Genomic DNA, 22,372 nt, shown 5'->3' with positions numbered 1-22,372 from the left:
GGTATTTCTGCACTGAGGTGTTCCCACAGATCCTCTCTCTCTAGAAGCCCTTGTGTCAGACTGACGGAGGTTTTCTGGGGATGGCTCACCCAGGGCTCTTTCTGCAGCAGTGGGCAAACAAGGACGAAAGCAACCGCAGCACAGGGCGGGAGACCTGGGTCTCCCTGAGCGGGCCTGAGACCGTTTAGCAACTTGGTCAGTGAACCCTCACGCTGTGTGGCCTGGGTCCAGTGTACCATTTACTCTTTAGTCCTGGGCAGGCAGCGTTTGTAGTTAGTATTTACAGATAATAATAACAAACTTTCACTTTTGTCTCTGTTTTGTTAAGAACTAACAACTCGGAGAAGACGATGGCACCCCACTCCAGTACTCTTGCCTGGAAAATCCCATGGACAGAGGAGCCTGGTGGGCTGCAGTCCATGGAGTCGCTAAGAGTTGGACACGACTGAGCGACTTCACTTTCACTTTTCACTTTCATGCATTGGAGAAGGAAATGGCAACCCACTCCAGTGTTCTTGCCTGGAGAATCCCAGGGGCGGGGGAGCCTGGTGGGCTGCCATGTATGGGGCTGCACAGAGTTGGACACGACTGAAGTGACTTAGCAGCAGCAACAACAACTATTTCTCAGCTTAAGTATGAACTGTTGTTGTTTAGTCGCTCAGTCGTGTCCGATTCTTTGCGACCCCATGGACTTTGGTCTGCCAGGCTCCTCTATCCATGGGATTTCCCAGGCAAAAATACTGGAATGGGTTGCCATTTCCTTCTCCAGAGGATCTTCCTGACCCAAGAGTTGGACCCGGGTCTCCTGCATTTCAGATAGATTCTTTACCACTGAGCCACCTGGGAAGCCCTTAAATATGATATTGCCTCTTGAGTGTAAATGAAATTTACAAAATTTGCCTGAAATCTTATCTAATTTAGCAATTGTATCTAAAGTATGAAAAGATGAAGTCTTTGAAGGTTTTTCCAAAATTAATGCCTGAATGCAACCAAGTACCTAATAATAATCTTTTTAGGAACAAGGTCCTAAACAAGGTCCTACTCATGTCCATCACGTCAGTGATGCCGTCCAACCATATCATCCTCTGTCGTCCCTTCTCCTCCCACCTTCAGTCTTTCCCAGCATCAGGGCTTTTCCAGTGAGCCAGTTCTTCGCATCAGGTGGCCAAAGTATTGGGAGTTTCAGCTTCAGCATTAGTCCTTCCAATGAATATTCAGAACCGATATCCTTTAGGATTGACTGGTTGGATCTCCTTGCAGTCCAAGGGACTCTCAGGAGAGTCTTCTCCAACACCACAGTTCAAAAGCATCATTCTTCAATGCTCAGCTTTCTTTATAGTCCAACTCCAACATCCATGCAGGACTACTGGAAAAACAATAGCCTTGACTACACAGACCTTTGTTGGCAAAGTAATGTCTCTGCTTTTTAATATGCTGTCTGGGTTGTTCATAGCTTTTCTTCCAAGGAGCAATCATCTTTTAATTTCATGGCTGCAGTCACCATCTGCAGTGATTTTGGAGCCCAAGAAAATAAAGTCTGTCACTGTTTCCATTGTTTCCCCATCTATTTGCCATGAAGTGATGGGACTGGATGCCATAATCTTAAAGTTTTTTAAATGTTGAGTTTTAAGCCAACTGTTTCACTCTTCTCTTTTACTTTTATCAAGAGAGTCTAGCTCCTCTTCGCTTTCTGCCATAAGGGTGGTGTCATCTGCATATCTGAGGTTATTTATATTTCTCCTGGCAGTCTTTATTCCAGCTTGTGCTTCAGCCAGTCTGGCATTTTGCATGATGTACTCTGCATACAAGTTAAATAAGCAATGTGACAATATACAGGCTTGACGTGCTCTTTTCCATTTGGAACCAGTCCATTGTTCCATGTAAGGTTCTAACTGTTGCTTTTTGACCTGCATATAGGTTTCATAGGAGGCAGGTCAGGTGGTCTAGTATTCCCATCTCTTGAAGGATTTTCCATGGTTTGTTGTGATCCACATAGTCAAAGGCTTTAGCGTAGACAGAGAAGCAGAAGTAGATGTTTTTCTGCAATTCTCTTGCTTTTTCTATGATCCAACGGATGGTGGCAATTTGATCTCTAGTTCCTCTGCCTTTTTAATATTAAGACTTAATTTTAAAGAATTCTGGTTTGTTTCAGATGTCATATGCATACTGTTATCCATATTTTCTGTTTGGGGTATGATGGTTTTTCACCTTGGGGTAGTATGTTTAACCTTGGTTAAGTCCTGAATTTCTGCTTATGTCATAAGGCTCCTTTGGGATCATAGAGAGAAAGAAGAATTTTGATTTACCACCTCCCTGCTTTTACAAAGAACCTGTTTTCTGACTTACTGCCCAAGCCCTGCTCTTTTTGCCTTGTAGTATATGAGGTGCTCTCCAGCCCCCAGGAGAGGCCAGGCGTTCAGCAATGTTCTCACATGAACCATCTGTTTACTGGGTAGGTCCGTTTATTTTGGTTGTCCTGATTGTTAGAACAGGAGGAGGCTGTAGGCAGTTTGTGCCCCCACAGGACCTGCAGAAATCTAAGCATGCCTCGCCCTGAAGGGAAGCAACTTACAATTGGGGTGACGGTGAGCTTGCCTTGCCTCACAGCAGGTTTGTTCCCAAGACTCCTCCTTCGAGTTTATGGTAGCAAAATAGGGAAAGCTTGTTGGTGGCAGGGGAGACTGTAGAAACAGAACACAGTCTGGATACACACAGGACTTAGGAGCTAAAAGAGTTGGATCTACTATTAGTGTGGAGATCCCAAGAGACCATGGGCTAAACCTTGAGATTCAGTCCCCATCTGTTGGCATCATCAAATTCCCTGAATGATAAAGCACTGGACTAAAATTAAATGGAGAAATTCTGACCCACTTGCAATGTCTAAAACCCTTGCCTTGATTCAAATTCAGGAGGAACTGTGCATTCAAGGAACTTGGGAATGTTTTCTTTCTGTTAACAGTTCAGAGTAGAGCGAGTTACAGTTTTTTTTAATTCTGTATTTTGATTTCTTACCCTCATCACGGAATGGAAACTGAGTAGAAAGGAAAGTGTTTTGTTTGTTGTTTCTGAACAGAGGATGTTTCAGATAAGTTGAGTGAGAGATAGGTCCCCTGGGTGGAAAAGGAGGCAAATGATGAGGGCCACATATGTAAGAAATGACTGTTCCACTTTGCACTCAGCAACTCCCACCCAGTTTGATTTGTGAATTGGATTTAGAAAGCTAGGACTCTAGTAATACCTCTAGTTCTGTTCGTTCACGGAGCCTGGGTACGAGGAGGGCTGCAGTGTGGTTCATAGTGTGATGGTCCTACACCTTGACCCTGGTCTGGGTAATTTACTTTAACACTTTCTCTGAGATATGGAAACCCTAGAAAGTCTAGTTCATGAAGCAGACACATTCCTGAATCTTTCTCTGTCCCTAAACACAAATGTTCTTTACGTGCCAGTATGCACAAAGTGTTAATCATTCAGTCATGTCTGACTCTTTGCAACCCCATGGACTATAGCCTGCTCTGTCCATGGTATTTCCCAGCAAGAATCCTGGAGTGGATTGCCATTTCCTCCTCTAAGTATTCGTGAAGGTCTTAACTAATTGCTTAGTGCTGTACCATCACCTTTGAGTCCGAGGTCCTTCACTGTTACACAAGTGATCAGGTCCCTGAAGCTACCACTCAAGGGATTAGAACGCAAAAGGTGGGAGATTGGACCAATTCAGTTAGGACACAATTGCTACTGCTGCTGCTGCTAAGTCACGTCAGTCGTGTCCGACTCTGCGCGACCCCATAGACAGCAGCCCACCAGGCTCCCTGGTCCCTGGGATTCTCCAGGCAAGAACACTAGAGTGGGTTGCCATTTCCTTCTCCAATGCATGAAAGTGAAAAGTGAAAGTGAAGTCACTCAGTCCATGGACTGCAGCCCACCAGGCTCCTCCGTCCATGGAATTTCCCAGGCAAGAGTACTGGAGTGGGGTGCCATTGCCTTCTCTGAGGACACAATTAGACCAATCCAATTAGGATGCACAAGGTGGTCAGATGTGTGTTGCAGGATCCCCTGCTAAACTCATTGTCATTACAACCTGAGAATGAGGCTTATTCTCAATTATGCACCTTTGCTAATTTCTTCCCGATTTAGTTATTATTTATTGGTCATGCTGCACAGCTTGCATGATCTTAGTTACCCAACCAGGGATTGATCTCAGGTCAGGCAGTGAAAGCACTGCATTCTTAACCACTGGACCACCAAGAAACGCCCTTCTTCCCCCATATTAAAAAGACTTCTGTACAATATTGCTTCATTCAGGGCAATTTATCTTTTTACCTGGGAGAAACTTATTTCCCTTAGAATTGGAACGCTAGGTACATATATTGCATTGAAAATGTTTCATATGATTAAACCCAGAAAGAAACATTATTACTTCAAGAAACATTATTACTTCTGTTTTTCAGGAATATGCTCTTCCAACTGATTGTTCTTTTATGCCTGGAACAATGCCTTTCATTTGGAGACAAGTTAGGGAGCTTTCTCTGATAACAAGGTGAACAGCTGGCCTTAACTAGCAGCCAAGCCATGGTTACTGGGCTTAGGGGAAGAGCAGACATGTACCCTCCCCACCATGGAATGTTCTGGACAACACTAGTTACTCAGCAGTGTGCCCTCTGTAGTCACACATGCCCAGTGAACTGACCTCTCTTCTTGCCCCCTTTCCCTCCCTCCTTAGCCCTTCCCACTGTGGTTTGTATTTTCATTGAGTTTTTTTTTTCCCTTTCTCTTTCTTTGCAGAGCTATTAAGAATGGCAAAGGATTGCATAGCAAGAAAGAAGTGCCTATCCACCGGGTTGCAGACATATCTGGGGTGAGTTGTGTCGTTGAATGGAGCCATGTGACTTTGAGGCGCCAAGAGCTTGGCTGCTGCTTCACTGAAGGGCCTCCGCTTATGTGTTTTCTGTAGCTCATTTGTTTTCAGGCACTGAATGTGAGTTTTTCCACAGCTTCTGCTAATGCCTCTGTAGAGATCCTGTTTTATTCTCTGGGAAAACAGAATTTAAACCAGGGCATAAAACCTCCCAACTCCCCACCTGAATTTTTACTTAGTTGCTTTTCCATTTTCTTATTATCATGAGTTAGAAGATATTTCTCTCGAGTTGTGTTAAAATGAAATTACCTTAAATAAAAAAAAATTTTCCTGTTTAATTCTGTGACTGAAAAGTCTTAGTGGAAAAAAAATGTCAAATATAGATTTTCAGACAAGTTTAGGAATTAATCCTAATGAATGAGGCTGGAACGGTGTGAGCATCCTTTGAGCTAACAGATCTACTAGATGATAGAAAAGAAGAGGTGATGTAGATACTTTTGAGCTGCCTAAAGGCTGTGTCCAAATGACTATTTGTGCCTAGGATGTTAACTTGTGTATTTAGGAGCTTCTGTGTCTGAATTAGATACCTTTGTTAATTGAGACAGTTTATTCATTTATTCAGCAAGTGCCTACGGTGCCTGGAACTGTTCTCAACAGTGAGGATATAACAGTGAACAGGACAGATAAAGACAGATAAGGTCCCTACATGCAAGCACTGAAGAGAGGCAGCAGTAGTGCCAGGGAGCGACCACTTGGAAGAGACATAGAGCAGCCCAGGGCGGTCGTGAGGGTTTTGAGTTTGATTTTGATCAGGGGGCCAGGGAAGACCTGTTGGCTGTCAGTTTCACCCTCTGTTCCTGGGACACACACCATCCAGTTCTGCTCACGTAGTCACTAATGGGTAAGGGGGGGCTCCAGGTCCTGTGTAGAGAGAGCACATAGCCCAGGGGACATGACAGAGGAGGAGCTTGTCAGCCTCAGCCTGGACATTTGGACAGCTGGCCCTGGGCGCCAAGAAGAAAATGCTGTTGTAAACAGAAGCTCAGCCGAGCCCACAGCAGTGATGAATTCCAGTGAATCTTGTTCTGTTGTGTTCCCAAGCCTGACTCAGGCTCTACCTGTGGTTCCTTGTGATGGCGTCTAAACCCATCTGGCCAGCTCTCTATTGCCTGAGTGTGGTGTTCCCCTGTGGGCTTCAGTCACTGGGATTCTGTTAAACTTTCCCTCTCTGTAGCAGTCACTGCATACTACAGGTTGTACAGTGTGGCCTGTATTAATTGGACTTCAGTCACGATACCATGCCACTGTTCATCAAGTGAGGTACATGGTATGTGTCCCTCGTGGCTGAAGTCTGGTGTTTGAGCTGCAAGTGACTGTGTTGCATCTACTGAGGCTCATGTTTCACAGGTGACTTTCCCTGCGCTGGTATCAGGACAGTTTTCTCTCTTGTTTACCATGCTGGGTAATTGTTCTTAATTTCTCTCTGTATCTGCTGTGGCATTCTCAGCCATATTTCTTTTAATGTCATTCTTTTGGTCAAATCAAAGGGTAATTTTTGTTTTGGTTTTTTAACTGCAGGGGGGGGAAAGTTGTAAGATACCTATTTTGGAAAACATTGTGGTGACTCCTGCACTGAGAGCAGATATGCCCACCCCAAAGCTCTTGTCTGGCCCACTGGGGCCATCCAGAAGCTGAATTGAGCCTTGGGATGGTACTCTGTTTTGGCCTGAGGGGTTCGTGTTCATGCTTAGATTTCCCACTGGGATCGAAGTGAGGCCGTTGATGGCTTCTTGAGGCAGAGTTACACTTGTTTTGGGATTGTCCTCTTGGCATTCCCAGCATAGTGTCCTAGTGATCTTTAAGGCTATCTTCGAATCTCATGCTGCCTCCTACCTTGATGTGTTTCCTCTGTGTGTGTTTTGGTAGCCATGAATCTTAGGAAACTTGTCTTCATGATCCACCCCCTAAACTGTAGTTCAGTTTCATACATACTTTTATTCTCTTTGCTGCCTAAATATTGGAGAATTGGTTTATTCTTACATTACTCAGAAATAAATGCAAGTCAAACTCCTCTACTTACCACATAAATAAGAGAGGATAGCTGGACCACGTGGAGAGTGAAAGTGAAAAAGCAATCCATTCAATAGATGTCAGAATGACCTTGTCCACCTTTGTCACACATTATTCAGTTTAGGTTAGAGGCTTTTTTGGTGCCCTCTCTAACAGAAGAGTTTTGTCTCCCTTTTCTAACCTTCTCTTCTTTCTGTCACAGTATCATGTTCAGTATGTGTGTGTTGAATTCTCTTGCACTATTTAAGTGTGAGGTATGGGTCTCCAGTTTCCTGAAGTGTTCTGGCGATGTTACCGAGGGACCCGTGGTCAGGTAGGGTCAGTCAGGCCAATGGTTTACATCCAGGTGAACTAACAAACATTGGAATAAAGGTCATCTAAGACAAACACGTGTAATGGTTTCATTAAAGTTTGTAAAAAAAATTTTTTTTTAATCTTTGTGTCCCTCCCTCCCCTCATTGGCCACCCTCTCAGTTGCAGGCTGTGGTAAATGGCTCATTGAGCCAATAGTATATGCCGTATGCCACCACGATGCTGACTGTGAACCGATACTCATGCAGGACCTCTCACCCCACCCCAGGACACATCCTTGAGGGACAAAAAGACATATATGCTCTTAATATTTTGTTTTCTAAACACACTCAAGTAATATGCTCTGTGGAGGAGGTTATATATCATGACTGGGAGACAGATCACCCATAAACTTGTTCCAGTCTTAATGGCCTCCCACTCTTAGAGTTGGGTTTCTATCCATTGTTCCTGTCTCTTCTCTTCTGTTTTGTAAAAACGATTTCAACAGGTCAGGGTTGGAATGCACAAAGATGCCTCCTGTGGAGAGTTAGCAAGTGCAAGACCTGCTTGGCTGACTCCCTGCTGTGGGGAGTTAAGTAGCCAGGTGTAGGAGTGAGTGGCTGACTCTGCTTGGGCAGGTGAGATGCTGGCCTCATCCTATCGTGCTGAAGCAAGCAGGCCATTTCATGTGCATCCATCAGCTTTCCCCGGGACTGGACTGGACTGATTGATGTTGGCTACCAGACATGCTTTCTAACTTGGAGTTCTCTGGTGCCCAGTTGTGCTCTTACATGAGAACTCATTACAGTTTTTTCTTTTTTTTTTTTTTTTTGACTTTTCAAGAATGCTGCGATGGGTCCCCAGTGTTTAGATTGTGTTGGGCTTTAATTTTTGTTAAAGTAGATGATTTTTGACATCAATGTCAACGGAACGTAGTTTTTCATAAGGTTCATGGCATCTGTAATGCTAGATGCACGAACCTACCTTTTGACTGGGGCTAGGATAAACTTGACTCTTCTGCATCTCTGCTCCTGTTTTTCAGGGTATCCACTAAGGCGGGAAAAAATCTGGGAGTTTGGGTCCTGAAACAGTTGCTGGTTTCCTTTATTTCTGATTTTTGAAAGGTGGAGGAAATAGGCCATGACCCACGCCTATCACCACAGTCCTTGCTTCTCTTGTCCGCTTGCCCTCCAGGCCAGGACGGTTCCGTGAGCATGAAACCCACTGAGAATCTGATCGACTTGGTGCTAGATCTGATTGCATTTGTAGAGTGGTTCTGTGGCAACTGCTTCCCTTCATTCAACCCTGTTTTCATTATTCGTGCCTTTTCTTTCTCCCCGATCCTGTCTCCACTCCCCACCTCTCCGACACACAAAAAGTCAGAATGCGAGTTAGTGGAATGTAAGGCTGTTGCTTATCTCCAGGTTATTATTGTTTTTGCTGTAGCCTGCTCTGTAATAAATACAATCTCCCGCAGATATAACGTGCAAAACAGGCAATAAAATGTGGCTGGTGCGTGGCTTACTGTTGTTCTGGTAAATCAGACAAATCAATTATAGTTCTGAGGTGGGAGAGAGCGCCCCGCTCCTCAGGCTGCAGCCCACGATGCACCGGCTTCTCCTCTGCCCCCTCACTGGCACTGGGCGTGTCCTAGTGACCCCTGGCCTGTGCCTGTGTTCACTGTGTGTCCTTTCCTCTTGGGTGCGTGTGGAGCTATTTGTGTGTTGACGACACCACGAGAGACTAGAGCCTCGTCCAGCATCCTGTCCACTCCAGCCACATTTCTAACAGTCCCAGAACAGGGTCCAATTGCTAGGATGGGCCAGTCCACCTCCAAATGTCTTCTGCATTTCCGTGATATGGAATCCTGACAACTCGGAAGCAGATTTTGCTGTTATTTATTCTGTTCTTCTGTCCTTTCATGTATTCCCACAGGGCTTACTTCAAAATTGTCTTTCTTGCTCACATTACATAGTCACTTCCTAGTAACTTCCTCTAGCCATGACTGGTTTTTGTTGAAAATGCATACTGTTACTAATACGAATGTGCTGAACCGTGGCCTGGAATAGTCCAAAGACTGGCCATGGGGGTGGGAAGTGGATGGGGTGGGGCAGTGTTAGCTTTTTAGGTCCTTATTTCTCCATTAAATTGTGAAGCAAAGACCTGCAGAGTTGGCCAGTGAGGGTCTCACACGTAAATACAGAGGATGGAAGTGTTCCTTTACAATAAATACCAGGTAGGATGTTAAGCATGTCCTCCTGACCTCTGCCTCCAGGTTCTGGTTTTTCAGCGCTTTTTTCAACTTGAGTAGCCCTGTTGTCTTATCCTCAGGGTATTGGCAGCAGCCTTTCCGGTGGAGGCTTATGAACTGTTACAGAGGTTGTCTTTTTTTAGCTCCCAATGGAGTTGGGCCTCAATGTAAGAGTTTTAAAATATTTTTGGCCAAAGGGATTTAAAATGTGGTTTGTCTAGCAAGTCTGAGGAAGGTGTATAGTCACACAAGGGCTTTATAACTTAGGTCTGTGTTAACCTGCAGTTCCCCCTGTGTGTATTCCCACTTGGTTTGTTTAGATTGCCGACTCCTGCTTCCGTGACTCTAAGGTTCCGCTCAGCTTTTCATCACCAGTGACTTGCTAGTACCAACGCTCCTTTCTTGTTTTCATAGCTCTTCCCTCTTTGGCTCTCCCTTAGCCTCTGAATAACCTCCTTAGCATTCGAAGGTCCCTTTTGTGCTGACTGCACAAGGTCACGGCCGAGGGCCGTGCCTAGTAGTTCGGTTGCTTAGCCCTCGAGCTCCCTTCACACCGTGTATTTGCTCCCCTGGGGAAATCCCAGAGGAACCTTGTCCTGCAGGAGCCAGCACCCTGGCTGCTGACCTTGCTGCTAAAAGCCGCATGTGCTCCATAAGTTTGACAGCCCCTCATGGGGAAGGCATGCTGAGTGCCGGTGCTGGGTTCTTACGTGCTATTTGGCAGCTCTGGCTTTTGCCAATTTAGGGGAAGGTGCTGTTCTCTTTGTTCCACTCCTCCTCTCCCCCCACAGAAGGTTCTTGAACTCGTGTCACTCCAGTTGGACTGCAAGGTGCAGCTCATCAACCAGCAGTCTCCCAGCTCAGAAATGTGAGGCAGCCCTGTGGTCCAGGCAACTGCAATAGCAGAGTGGCAGCCACACTGGGAGTCTCTTCCTTCCTCCCATCTACTGGGCCTCTTTCCTCTCTCCTTCCCCTCCCCACCTCCTCTCCCATTCTCTCCTATCCTCCCCATCCTCCCATCTCTCCCCACAGCTCTCTTCTCCCCTTTCCTTCTGCAAGAGAGTTTGTAAGCAGACTTTGATTGTGGAGGAGTTGGCTTAAGCTGGTCACCCTCTGTAATGGCCAAGGGCATCACTTTATGGCCTTTTGTCCATAGTCCTTGCAGCCCTAGGAGTCCTGTGTGGCCAGTTCCTGTTTTGTAAATCTCTCCTATTCACACTCCCCAGAACTGCAGCAGTATTCATCTCTGCTTCTAAAGAAACCCAAAAACATTTATGCCTTCCATGGGGATAAGAGAGAAGTCTATCTTTCTTAGACTGAACATGTTTCTGAATGAAATTGCAAAGAAATGCTGGAATTTTAAAAAGATTGTATTTCAGCTTCTATCACAGTTAGTGGTTGTATTTAAGCACCTCCTTTTACAAATTTAATCCAGTTTTCAACTGAGTTCCTATTATTGTTTTTTTTTTTTTTTGCACTGTCAGACACTAAATGTAAGACGTATTCTCTCACCTCTTTTATTTAGTTGGGAACATCACGAGAAATTGTTAGTAGAATTTGAAACTGGCAAGATGATTATTGGGTATCCTTTCAGTTGAATGCTGGGTGCTACCTGGTAAACCCTTTGGGGTTATCTGATTCTGTAGCCCCTTTGCTTTTATCTGGGTTGTTTTGCATGCCTTTGGAGAGAGAATTTCACTTGAAAACCTGATAAGGAAGCAAATGATTCCTGTTTGTATAAACGTGGTCCTGGATAAAAGTGGAAGCATTAGTCACTAAGTCATGTCCGATTCTTTTGTGACCCCATGGACTGTAACTCACCAGGCTCCTCTGTCCATGAAATTCTGCAGGCAAGAATACTGGAGTGGGTTGCCATTTCCTTCTCCAGGATATATATCTATATATCTCCTCCAGACCCTGCTTTGAATCACTTATAAACTCTTTCTGATTCCTTCATTAATAAGTGAATTAATAAAATTTTGACACATCTTCATTTTATATTTGTATAGAAGTCATGAGTTTTACTAGTTCCCTTTAAGAGGGGAGGCAATTGCAAGAACAGGAGAGCAACACCAGACTACTTATAACATTGTTTTTATTGGCTCGTCTGTACCTGAAAATGTGAAGAGTCATTTGGTTGTATAAGTTCTTTTAAGAAATAAAGTTCTAAAGTGAATATGCCTCTTTCATCCGCACAATGCCCCATTCCATGCCCCTGCCTTTCTTGGTCTTCTGTTTTCTTCACCAACAGGCTTTTGTGTTGGAAAATTCAGGTGTCTTAGTAAGTTGACATAGAAGGATTGGACACTGAGGACAGGGCCCTGTGTCTAGACATGTATTCCAGCTCTTAAATTCAGCACCTCTGAAGATATGTTTGATCAGGTGACTTGCCCAGAGGTGGACCATTGTTAGAGACAGGTGTTTTTTTTTTTTTTTTTTTTTTTTTTCTTGCTTCTTTCAGTAAAATGTCTTCCAAAATAATCTGTAGACTTGATGTCCTCCTGCAGTGAATTCTGTTTTCAGGAAGTTTTTCTGCCACACATTTGTCTAGTTCCCTTCTGATTTCTTGTTTAACTGACTTCACTCAGAGGGATACATACAAATGAGCTCTGAGAAGCAGAGTCCTCCCTTTGATTTAAGTGGCCTGAGCTACAGTTTTATTGTCTTTCTTCCTTTGTTCAAAGAAAGGAGAGAGGAAATTGAGGGAGTCCTGGAGCATTTCTTCCAAAGAAAAAAATGTCATATGTTTTCAGAGAGTTGCCTGTGGTATAGACTCTGCTTCCACTGGTTCATGCTCTTCAGTTCTCTTTCTGTTCTCTGGGCGTATGGGGACATTGTTCTGTGAGTCTGTTTCGTGGGTCCAAATTGGCTGAATGAGCCTGTTACAGGCCTGGCTAAATGAATGTTCGGGTATGCAGGAGGCAGTTGATAAAATTCCTGATTCCCAGGTTCAGGTGTGCGATTGGGTTGTTCGATTTGTGCCATGACTGCCAAGTGATGTGATAAAACCTGAAACGTTTCTGCCCAGCCATGGCTTCACTCTTCACTTCCCCATCATAACACTACTTAGCCCTAGATTGAACTCATTTTGTCCTGTGGCTATCGCTTATATAAACATCTCAAAGTAAGTCATTTTACTAACACAGACATTCTGCTTACTCGAGTTTTAAGGCTTTATTTAGCATGCTTCCAACTTATTCCCTGCAGAATGTTGTACAGAATGTTGGACACTCCTCGCAGTGTTAACTTCCAGATAAATATCCTTGAATCAGACCTTAGGGCAACTTTGGAATTACCTAGTAATTTTGTGCCTCAATTCCTCATGAAAAGGGTATTCTCAGGAATAAATGATAGAATTTGTATAATAAGATTAGATTTGGGACTATTTGAATTTGGAGGAAGACCTGTGTTCTCTTGTAGGACATTACGGCAACATGCCTGGCTACTTCAGCCACCATATTCATTCTATTCCATTATTTCAAGTTGTCAGTCCTCTGACTCCAACTGCATTATTGATGAGCTCTTTTTGAGTAGCTGTCTCTTCTCTCCTGGCCGTGCCCTCCTCCTCCTTCAGGCGGTTTCTCTTTTTCCTGGCAATTTTCCCCTTTGATCTTCACTGCCTTCTCATGGTACCTTCCTTCAGCATTTACACAATCACTTATTATAGTAATTTTGTATTTGTTAATGTATTGATTGGTAACTGATCTTAGTTGGCGTATGTACAATGATCTTCCTTAGTAGTTGCTAAACTCCTGAGAAAATGATTTCTTTTCTCTGTCTCTTTACAGAGCCTGATTTAGATTTGATTTACCAAGGGATGACCTAAACAGAATGAAACTGCATTTGAACGAATGTGACCCCCTAGATCCTAGATGTATGGTTAACTGTGCTGGTTAGTAACTAGAAGTGAGAGGCTGGTAGAAGGGTGCAACAGGAGGATGGCCTGTTTTCTAGAATACAGCAGCAGTATGGAAAACCTGGTTAGCAGCATGAGCCCGAGTATTAGATCACCAAATTCAGGTCTTGGCTCAGTTTTTTTATTACTTTGTCACCTTGAAGTTATTTAACCTCTCTGTGCCATAGTTTTCTCATCTGTAAAATGAATGTAATAAGGGCCCTTATTACCTCATTAGGTTGTGGTGTGCTTCAATGAGTTAATACATCCAAGGTATTTAGAACCATTGACCTAATGAGAGAGACCAATGGTTCATGTGGTGGTGATGGTGATTAAAAGGCGGGGCGTTCTGCCTAGCAAGGAAGTTCCTTGAAAATGATCCATCCATCCTCATTGGTAATATTTGTATTGCAAACTTTTTATCTAGTTCAAGTCCCAAACTATGCTCCTTCTCTCTTGAGTTCTTTTACTGGCTCTTTATCTTTCCTTGGCATTTAACATATGCTGTCTGGCCTGTGTTTTAGATGCATTTGACATGTTGAGTCATGAATGAATGATCAAACAATAAGTATTGAAAGCTTATTATAGCCCCTGGCTTCCTTTGTGGCTCAGACAATGAAGGATCTTCCTGAAATGCAGGAGACCCCCGGGGTCATCCCTGGGTCAGGATGATCCCCTGATGAAGAAAATGACAACCCACTCCAGTATTCTTGCCTGGGAAATCCCATGGATCGAGGAGCCTGGTGGTCTGCAGTCTATGGGGTCCCGAGAGTCAGACACAACTGAGAGACGTAAGCTTTATTATATTCTAGGCACAGTGCTGGGTGTTGAGGATGCAACATTACAAAGGACGGGTGCAGTCCTTCTAGGTCATATGCAGCTGGGTCTCTAATTAGAACTGTAATAGAAGTATGGAAGTGTTTTAGCTCGGTTGTGTCCGACTCTTTGCGACCCCATGGACTGTAGCCTACCAGGCTCCTCTGTCCATGGAATTCTCTAGGCAATAATACTGGAGTGGGTTGCCATTTCCTTCTCCAGAGAATCTTTCTGACCCAGGGATTGAATCTGCATCTCTCCTGCATTGCAGGCAGATTCTTTACCATCTAAGCTGCGTGGGAAGTTAGGCAGTCTCAAGACCTAACTTGAGACTTGTATCATCACAGTTGTACCCTCTTCCATGTGGTCAGAGACCATGTTTTAAGTGATTTTAAGTTGAGGCCTAAAGAAGAAATTAGTTGGAGGTCTTATTCAGGACTGAAGGATATAATTACGTACCAGAAGGTCCTGAGGCAGAAAGTGGCAGTCAAGTGTGGTAATGAAGTCAGCATTTCTCACTTCATTCTGGCCACTCTGTGCAATGAACAGTAGCTTTAGTATCTTTACCGGGTGAGGGGAGGACTTCACAGTGTACTTGGGGGGTACTGAATGGTGGCTGGAACTAGGTTTTTGGCAGGGAATGAAGAAAGATAAGTGTGAGATCTACTTTGATAGAAAAACTAGTAGAATTTGGCCATTGCCTGGATCCAGAGGTCATGGGTAGAGGATGAAAGGTGGGTGTCAGGCATGTGTATCCTAATGTCCAGCGCAAATAACTGTTGATGCTGCTTTTCCCGTATGATAATTTTCCTCCCAAATATATGCCACAAGGGTTTGCAGTTCTGGACCTTTTAAAACTGAGGTAACCATGGATTGTTCAAATGGTCCAAGGCCAGAAAAGTGGATGGGCTTCATGCATGAGATAGTCCTGTTGGATGAGTGTACAAAATTACCCAGAGAGTTAAGGGAGAAGAGGGGTCCCTAGGTCAAGCCCTTTATCTCCAAATTTTAAAGAATCTTTAAAGGGAATTTCCCAAGCTGTGAGGGGAAAAATCATAGAAACTAAAAAGTAAGAGCCTCACGACACCAGTGACAACGATAATTATTAATATATATGCACCATTGGAGACAGAAATGGCAGTGATATGAGATCCTTAGCTGAAAAAGAAATACCTTGAACAAAACCCTTGGTCTGCATTCTCTGCCATCACTCACATATTCTGGGGTACATGGTTTCCACTGGTAGTCTAGAGCCTGGGAGTCTCACATTGAGAACCTCAGTACAGTATCCATATGCAAATACATCATATCCAAGTTGTAAAGTCACTGGTTGGGGGCAGCATGAAATCTGTATTTTTCTTTAGGAGGAATTACAGCTCCCAAATGTACCCCAAGACACAACATGTCTAGCAACTTTAAAGTTATTTTTCTTTAAGGACAGTTTCATTATTGTTTAGCCTGTTATTACACATTTTTATTGGATGTGTGGAATTCTGGGTACTTTTTTAAATTTGATTTTATTGATTTTTGGGTGCACTGGGTCTTCGTAATTGCACACGGGCTTTCTCTAGTTGCATTGAGCACGGGCTACTCTCTGGTTGCGGTGCATGGGCCTCTCGTGGTGCCTTCTCTTGTTGCGGAGCTCAGGCTCTAGGATGTGTGGGCTTCAGTGGTTGCAGCTCAAGAGCTCAGTAATTGTGGCCCAGTGGATTAGTTGCCTCTCAGCATGTGGAATCTTCCCGGACCAGAGATTTGAACCCATGTTCCCTGCATTGGCAGGTAGATTCCTAACCACTGGACCACCACCCTTCTAAATACTTTCAGTAAACTATCTCTGAGCCCAAAGTCATGCTGTTTACATCGTGCTGCTGACTTTACTAGGAACACGTTTTCTCATTCTTACATGGTGCTAACGCGAGATTTTCGTTTTTCCATGGAGTGACAGCACTCCTTTTGGCGCTGCACCACAGTTACCTAAGGGAAACGTTCGTTCCTCAGGAGAAGAGCTGCTTCATTTGCTGTCATCAGTGCCATAAAGCTCTGTGCTTCAGATGCTGTTTTTGAAGGAGACATGGATCATGTTTCTCATGCAGTTTTAGGTTGGGACGTTTTCCAAATCAGTTTCCAGGCTTTATTACAGTGTCCATAATATTTATTTGTCTCAAAATATATGGAACAATTATGAAGAACTAATTCACTCAAGAGAATGTTGACTCTTGGCTCTTAAATTATCTGACCTGAATAATTTGCAAGTTTATCTGGGCAAAATCAAATAAGCTCCTGAATGTTAATATATTTTCTTTTTTAAAAACAAAAACTTTCATATTTCTTAACACAAGTTTTCTGTCAAAATTTTTGTTTTTAAGTGCCTCGAATATAAATAAGCCAAGGGAAGAAAATCATCTCTATTAGTACTACCAGAAAATTTTCAGTAAGAATACATCTGTTCACCAAAATGCGGGGTTGTTTTCTTTCTTCACTTTCTCTCCTGTTCCCCCCTCCCTTTTGTAAGTGATGGAAGGTTTTTTCAGAACTGAGACTTCCTCTGTTTTATTTCTTAACTGTGGAGTCAGTGCCTGGAACTGTGACACATAATGGGTGCTTCATGCCTTTTTCTACTTAATTATTTTCCACATGAATATTTCTCTTTTACCTCACTTTTACTATCTACCTAGTATTATCTTACGTGTTTTTGGATATTTAGTTTATTTGGATTATTTTTTCCTTTCACAAAAAAAGTCATTGGTTCCTTTAGCTAAATCATAGTCTGTAGTTATTTTCTTAGAGCAGTTCTGCTTAAAACAAAGTAGAAACTTAGACCAAAGGTTAGCATGAGTGATTTAGCAGTATCATTATTTACCTATAAAGCTTTATTGAGTAAAATGATTAAGTTTTAGTTTAATGCATTCTTATGCACTGACCATTTATGTCTCAATAATTTCTACCATAATGGATGTCCTTTTTCTCTGTTTCAAAAACTTGAATTTAACCTTCCAAATTTTATAGTAATTTCATTAATGCTTTAAAAATGTAAATATTAACTCCTCCACAATGCTTTTTACTTAAATTTGTTGAACCTAAATTGGTATGTCTGCAAGCAAAGATGAAGGTGATGGGTTGGCCAAAAAGATTATTAGGAAAAAACCTGAACCTTTTGGCCAACCTTATACTTTTAAGGGGTGTTGAGATTATTTTAATCATCTAACCTTTATTTAACATTTATCTTCATTTTTTATGTCCTAGGTTGCTTGATTTTTTTTTTTTTTTCTTTCCCCTCCTCCATCCTTTTCTGAAGTTGTGTTCTTGTGTCAGGTGGGGCAGAATTTAGCATGACATCAATTTCCTTGCTTCTGAGTTCTTGATTTGCCCATGAAATGAAAACTTGTGCTTCATCAGACCGTCTTTTAAATTCTTTACTCTGCACGTATTATTTTAATTATATCTCTCAAGCCATTTTGTGGTTCTGTAATAAATTCTCACCTCTTGCATATAGAGACTTCAGAAGTGATACAAATTGATCTAAATTTTTCTTTTAAATTGTGTTTCAGACCTGTGTTTTACTTTTTAATCATAGCCTCATAATTGATAATTCAGAGTTACAGACACTGGTTGCTGTGCTTTGTTCCACACTCACAGTGTCACATACCATGTATACGCTATGCTTTTAGACCATTCTCATGTCCTTTTTCTGGAAATGTACAAGATGGTTATTGTAGTATTCCTATAATAACTCATAATTCTTTTTTTCTTAGAAAAGTAACAGCAGCATTGTTAAAAATCTAAATGGCCCTTTTCTCATATCCCCGTTGGTTGTGTTTATCTTTAACAATTTAAAATAGAAATACTACCTTTTAACTATTATCACTGTAATCATCTATTTGACATAAATTGGTTTTTCTACAATTTCTAAATTAAATGTTTTTTGTGAAATAATTAGCCTGAAAATAATGGGAAGATATGCTTTCCCCTTTAAACATTTTTTTTGTTATAAATTGATAATTTTGGACCACTATCTTTTGTGTCCATATTCTTGAGCAAATATAATTGTTTCATAATAAAATGCTTTCTTCATATCATAACTAAAGCACCCAGTGGTGTCAGAAACATAGTGTATTGCTGTGCTCATGTTCAAAGTTCTCATGCATAGGATAGTCTTTTACCCAAATAAAATATACAAAAGCAATCCTATATTTACTTACCTGACCTAAGATAAAACATTTGCTCCATAAAAGAAGAATAGGATTTCTTTTTTAAAGGAAAAGGTTGTCAGGAGGAAGATTTTTAAGGAGAATGACATGGATTCAGGAAGTACAGCCTAGGAAAGGATGTGAAGGGAATTTCCAAGGTCAGCCCAGGACATCTGCTATGTATCAGGCCCCACGGGCCACCGTTCATGCAGAGGTCAGTAGGAGGACGGCATCACTCCAGGAAGAGCTGGAATTTAAAAAGTCATCATTTTAGAAACACTGAATACCTTTGTGATTTGAGAAACACTGAATTCTTTAACCAAGGATTGTTAATAGTCATCTGTTGGAGAGCTAGAATCTGTAGAAATGGGGATGGGGTAGTTTGGGTGAAGTAGTGGGTGGGAAGAAGATGGAGTTTATTTGTGAAAACCACAAATTATGAGCCATAACTCTGAGACAGTTGTGGATTGGCAGACTGGAGCAAAGATGTGGCTTGGCACTGCCTTGGTTATCCATGCTAGAGAAAGAGAATTGAAATAGGAAGAGAGCAGGCTTATAGTTGATACCTTATCCTACGTAGGTATAGACTTACCTCTGCTCTTTTTGTCTGAGGCATAGAGATACCATCAACTGCACTCTCTATACACTAAACTTATAAGTAGATTTTTTTTTTTTTTTTGTCTTATAGAAAAACCAAGGGCATTGTATTTCCTGTTGGTGATCAAATGCAGGTTTTTCCTCTCAAAGGCTTTGACTTCATTTCTAAAGGTTAAATTGAACGGTTCTTACAGCGTAATTTCAACCAGTTACATTTGGGAAACTGAAAGTCATTTCAGTAAAAGAATTATCTCTGAGCCTATGTAGAATGTTCATTTGATTGGGAATTGGGTATTATTTTATGCACGTTAAGCCAGATCACAGAATGATTTTATTTCAAGGTAGAAAAGAAATGTCAATAGACGTGTGTACTTAGTAGTACTCTTTTCATTGCTTGAGTAGAACATTTCCTCTATATAGCCAATTGAGGATGGCATCATGCTTACTCTTAGCCATTGCCTGAGAACTGATACTTCTTATGGTGCTTTTGGGAAACATGAGTTTTTTCCTGTGGTCGTCTAACCTTTTGCTTTCTCATTCAAACTATTTTCAGTTTAAATTTTTAAAAGTACTTCAAAGCATTGACTAGCTAAAAGTGGTTTACCTAAAATATAATTACTGAGTACTGAATTTTGAACTTGTTATTCACTGTGAAATACATATAAACTAGTTGATTAAGAAAATTTTCTTGAGTTAAAAATGAAAATCTGACATAGTCTACCTACCCAAGACATTTTTTTTATTTTTTATTGTTGGTGTTTTTTTTTTATTTGAGCATAGTAACTTTAGAATGTCATGTTAGTTTCTGCTGTATAGCAAGGTGAATCAGTTATATGTATATATGTGTCCCTTCATTTTTAGATTTCCTTCCCATTTAGGTCACCACAGAACATTAAGTAGAGTTCCCTGTGGTGTTTTTTTTTTTTTTTTAATTTACATGTAAATGGACTTTTGATAAACATGTACACATGTAACCATCGCTACGGTCAAGATAAGAGGCTTTCATGTTTCCCACCTCCCCCACACACAATTCTTCCATCCTCTTTGGAGTCAGCTCCCAGCCCTTCCCATGGTCCGTGGCCACCAGTGATCTGTAATGTGTCTTTACAGTGTAAATAACCTTTGCAAGAATGTCATAGAAATGGAATCATGTATTTGAGATTCATCCGTGTTGTTACCTCCTTTTATTGCAGAGTAGTCTTCTATTGTGTGAGTGGATCACAGTTTGCTTATCCAGTCCCCTGTTGAGGGAGGTTTTGACTTGGGGTGATGACAGAAGAAGTTCTGACCATATTCTATCTAATCTATTTCTGGAACAGGATTTGACTTTCTTTTTAATTGGGCTGCTGTGATTGTTGTAATGCTGCTTTGCATGTTTTCATCCTAAACATGATTGTGTCTTTTCTTCTTAGCGTTTGCCAAGTCCTGCTTTCTTTTCTCAGTGTTGTACTTCATGGAACAGAAACAGATGGTGGGCAAGACCAACCCAATAAAAATATGCAGACACCTGTTTTTTGCAGGGCTGTAGAGGGCAGACATATCCTCAGTGTTTCACTTCTGGTGGTAGAGAAAACTTCCCCTTCATGTTGGGGATACAAAGACAAGGAAGAAAGTTTAGTTGCTCATTCATGTCTGACTCTTTGCGACCCCATGGACTGTAGCCTAGCAGACTCCTCCATCCATGGGATTTTCCAGGCAAGAGTACTGGAGTGGGGTGCCATTTCCTTCTCCAGAGGATATTTCCGACCCAGGGATCGAACCCAGGTCTCCCACATTGTAGGCAGACGCTTTACCATCTAAGCCACCAGGGAGGACCTTGGGGATACAAAGGAGGTGTCTTCCTTCCAGCATGGGAAGTGTACCCCACAGACTCCTTCTGCCGTTTGGTCTCTGATTTTTAGGCTGCCCTCCCTTACTAATTGGTGAAGAAGTTGAAGCAAGGAAGAAAACCGAAGGTCATGTTCTCTGAGTGTGCTACCCATAAGAATGCAGCCTCTCAAGTTTAGGGCTTTCTTCCAACTTAGTGCTCCTGCAAATGTCCTCTTGATTCATTCCTCCCAGGAATGGAGCCCAGAGCCTGAAACATGGTTTCTCCTACGTTCCAACACTTTGAAGGCCCGAGTGAGGCACTGTGCCAGCTAACTAAACACTGTGAGAAACTGTAAACCACAGACAACACTTAATGAGAGATTATTGATGGCCCAGCTGCAACACTTTTTTTTTTTTTTGGTAGTGTACGTGGTTTCTTAGATTTTTTTCCAGTCAGAGTGGTTTTGTTTCTAGGGTTCTCTGCTGTGTTCACTTCATTCCTGGTAAACTTGGACCTCACTGCTGTTTACACCTTCCACCAGCCCCCTTCACAGATGCTTCACCATGAAGCATGGCAGACCAGCCAGGGAAGGGGAACTTTGTGGTCATGTTGGAGCTGGAGGCATTCCCAGATGTCCCCTCCCAGGGCTCCCCTGATGTCAGGAGATTGTCTCGCTAGACAGCTGGTTCCTTGAAGGGAATCATAAATTCCTTCTCTGAATTGAAAGACCACCTGGGGCCCTGGAGCCTGTGGGTTGGGAAGGAGGGAGTGTGGAGTGATGGAGTTCCTTTTCACCTTTCTGGTCAGGAATGTGGTTATGCTCTGCCTGCTGCGTGATTACAGGGGTGATTCTTCTGGGCTGGAGTGCCCTGACCACAGAGATACCTACGATGAGAAGTTAGCACAGTACAGCTTAAAATGAGGGTGTATGTTTGCTTAAGTAACCTTAGAACTGACTTCCACGTTCTCTTTTTTTCTCTCTGTATCTGTCCACTTGTACACAAATACTTTGCTGCTTCAGTATTAAGGTTAGTTGGACCCAAACAGCTTTGTGCTCCTGAGTCCTTTAGCCTCAGGTCACCCTTGCAGAGACAGGGTCAACTCTTTTAGAGGGGGACCCTCCTGGTTTGCTGGAGTGGGCAGCTCAGGACGCGGTTGTACCTGCAGGAGACTTCATCATGTTTGAGTTCAGTTTCCCCAGTCTTGTGGAGTTGAATACCCCCATGGTACCATTATAAGCTCTGCATGTATTTGTTTTTAGTTCTTTTTCCTATGATGTTAATCAAAGAGTGGTTGTGATGATGAGAACTAATTAGTGAGTTTCATTATTAACAGTTCCCATCTGAGACTTGCACATGATAATCCTGAGTGGTTAACTGTTAACTAATGGGTTTACTTATTCCCATTTCCCTGTACTGTTTTGTGTGCTGTGATGTCTGCCTCTCACCAGTCCCGACTATGTTATGCCTTGTTCAGTCATTCAGTCACGTCCGACGCTTTGTGACCCCATGGACTGTAGCCCACCAGACTCCTCTGTCCATGGAATCCTCCAGGCAAGAATACTGGAGTCCTTCTCCAGGGGATCTTCCTACCCCGGGTATCA

The 22,372-nt window shown here is 42.5% G+C and overlaps 1 protein-coding gene across 1 annotated transcript in view; it reads left to right on the top strand.

Moving 5' to 3' along the window:
- SND1 (staphylococcal nuclease and tudor domain containing 1) overlaps nt 1–22,372 on the top strand; it is a 421,566-nt gene that overhangs the window by 238,706 nt on the left and 160,488 nt on the right. The window contains exon 14 of the mRNA XM_005893665.3: nt 4,780–4,852. Coding sequence (XP_005893727.1) covers nt 4,780–4,852 — 73 coding nt within the window. The remainder of the gene's footprint in view (nt 1–4,779; nt 4,853–22,372) is intronic.

The sequence above is a fragment of the Bos mutus genome, chromosome 4 (genome assembly GCF_027580195.1).
Source record: "Bos mutus isolate GX-2022 chromosome 4, NWIPB_WYAK_1.1, whole genome shotgun sequence".
Classification (NCBI taxonomy): Eukaryota; Metazoa; Chordata; class Mammalia; order Artiodactyla; family Bovidae; genus Bos; species Bos mutus.
The sequence above is the reverse complement of the archived record's forward strand: the minus strand, read 5'-3'. Positions and strand labels throughout refer to the sequence as shown.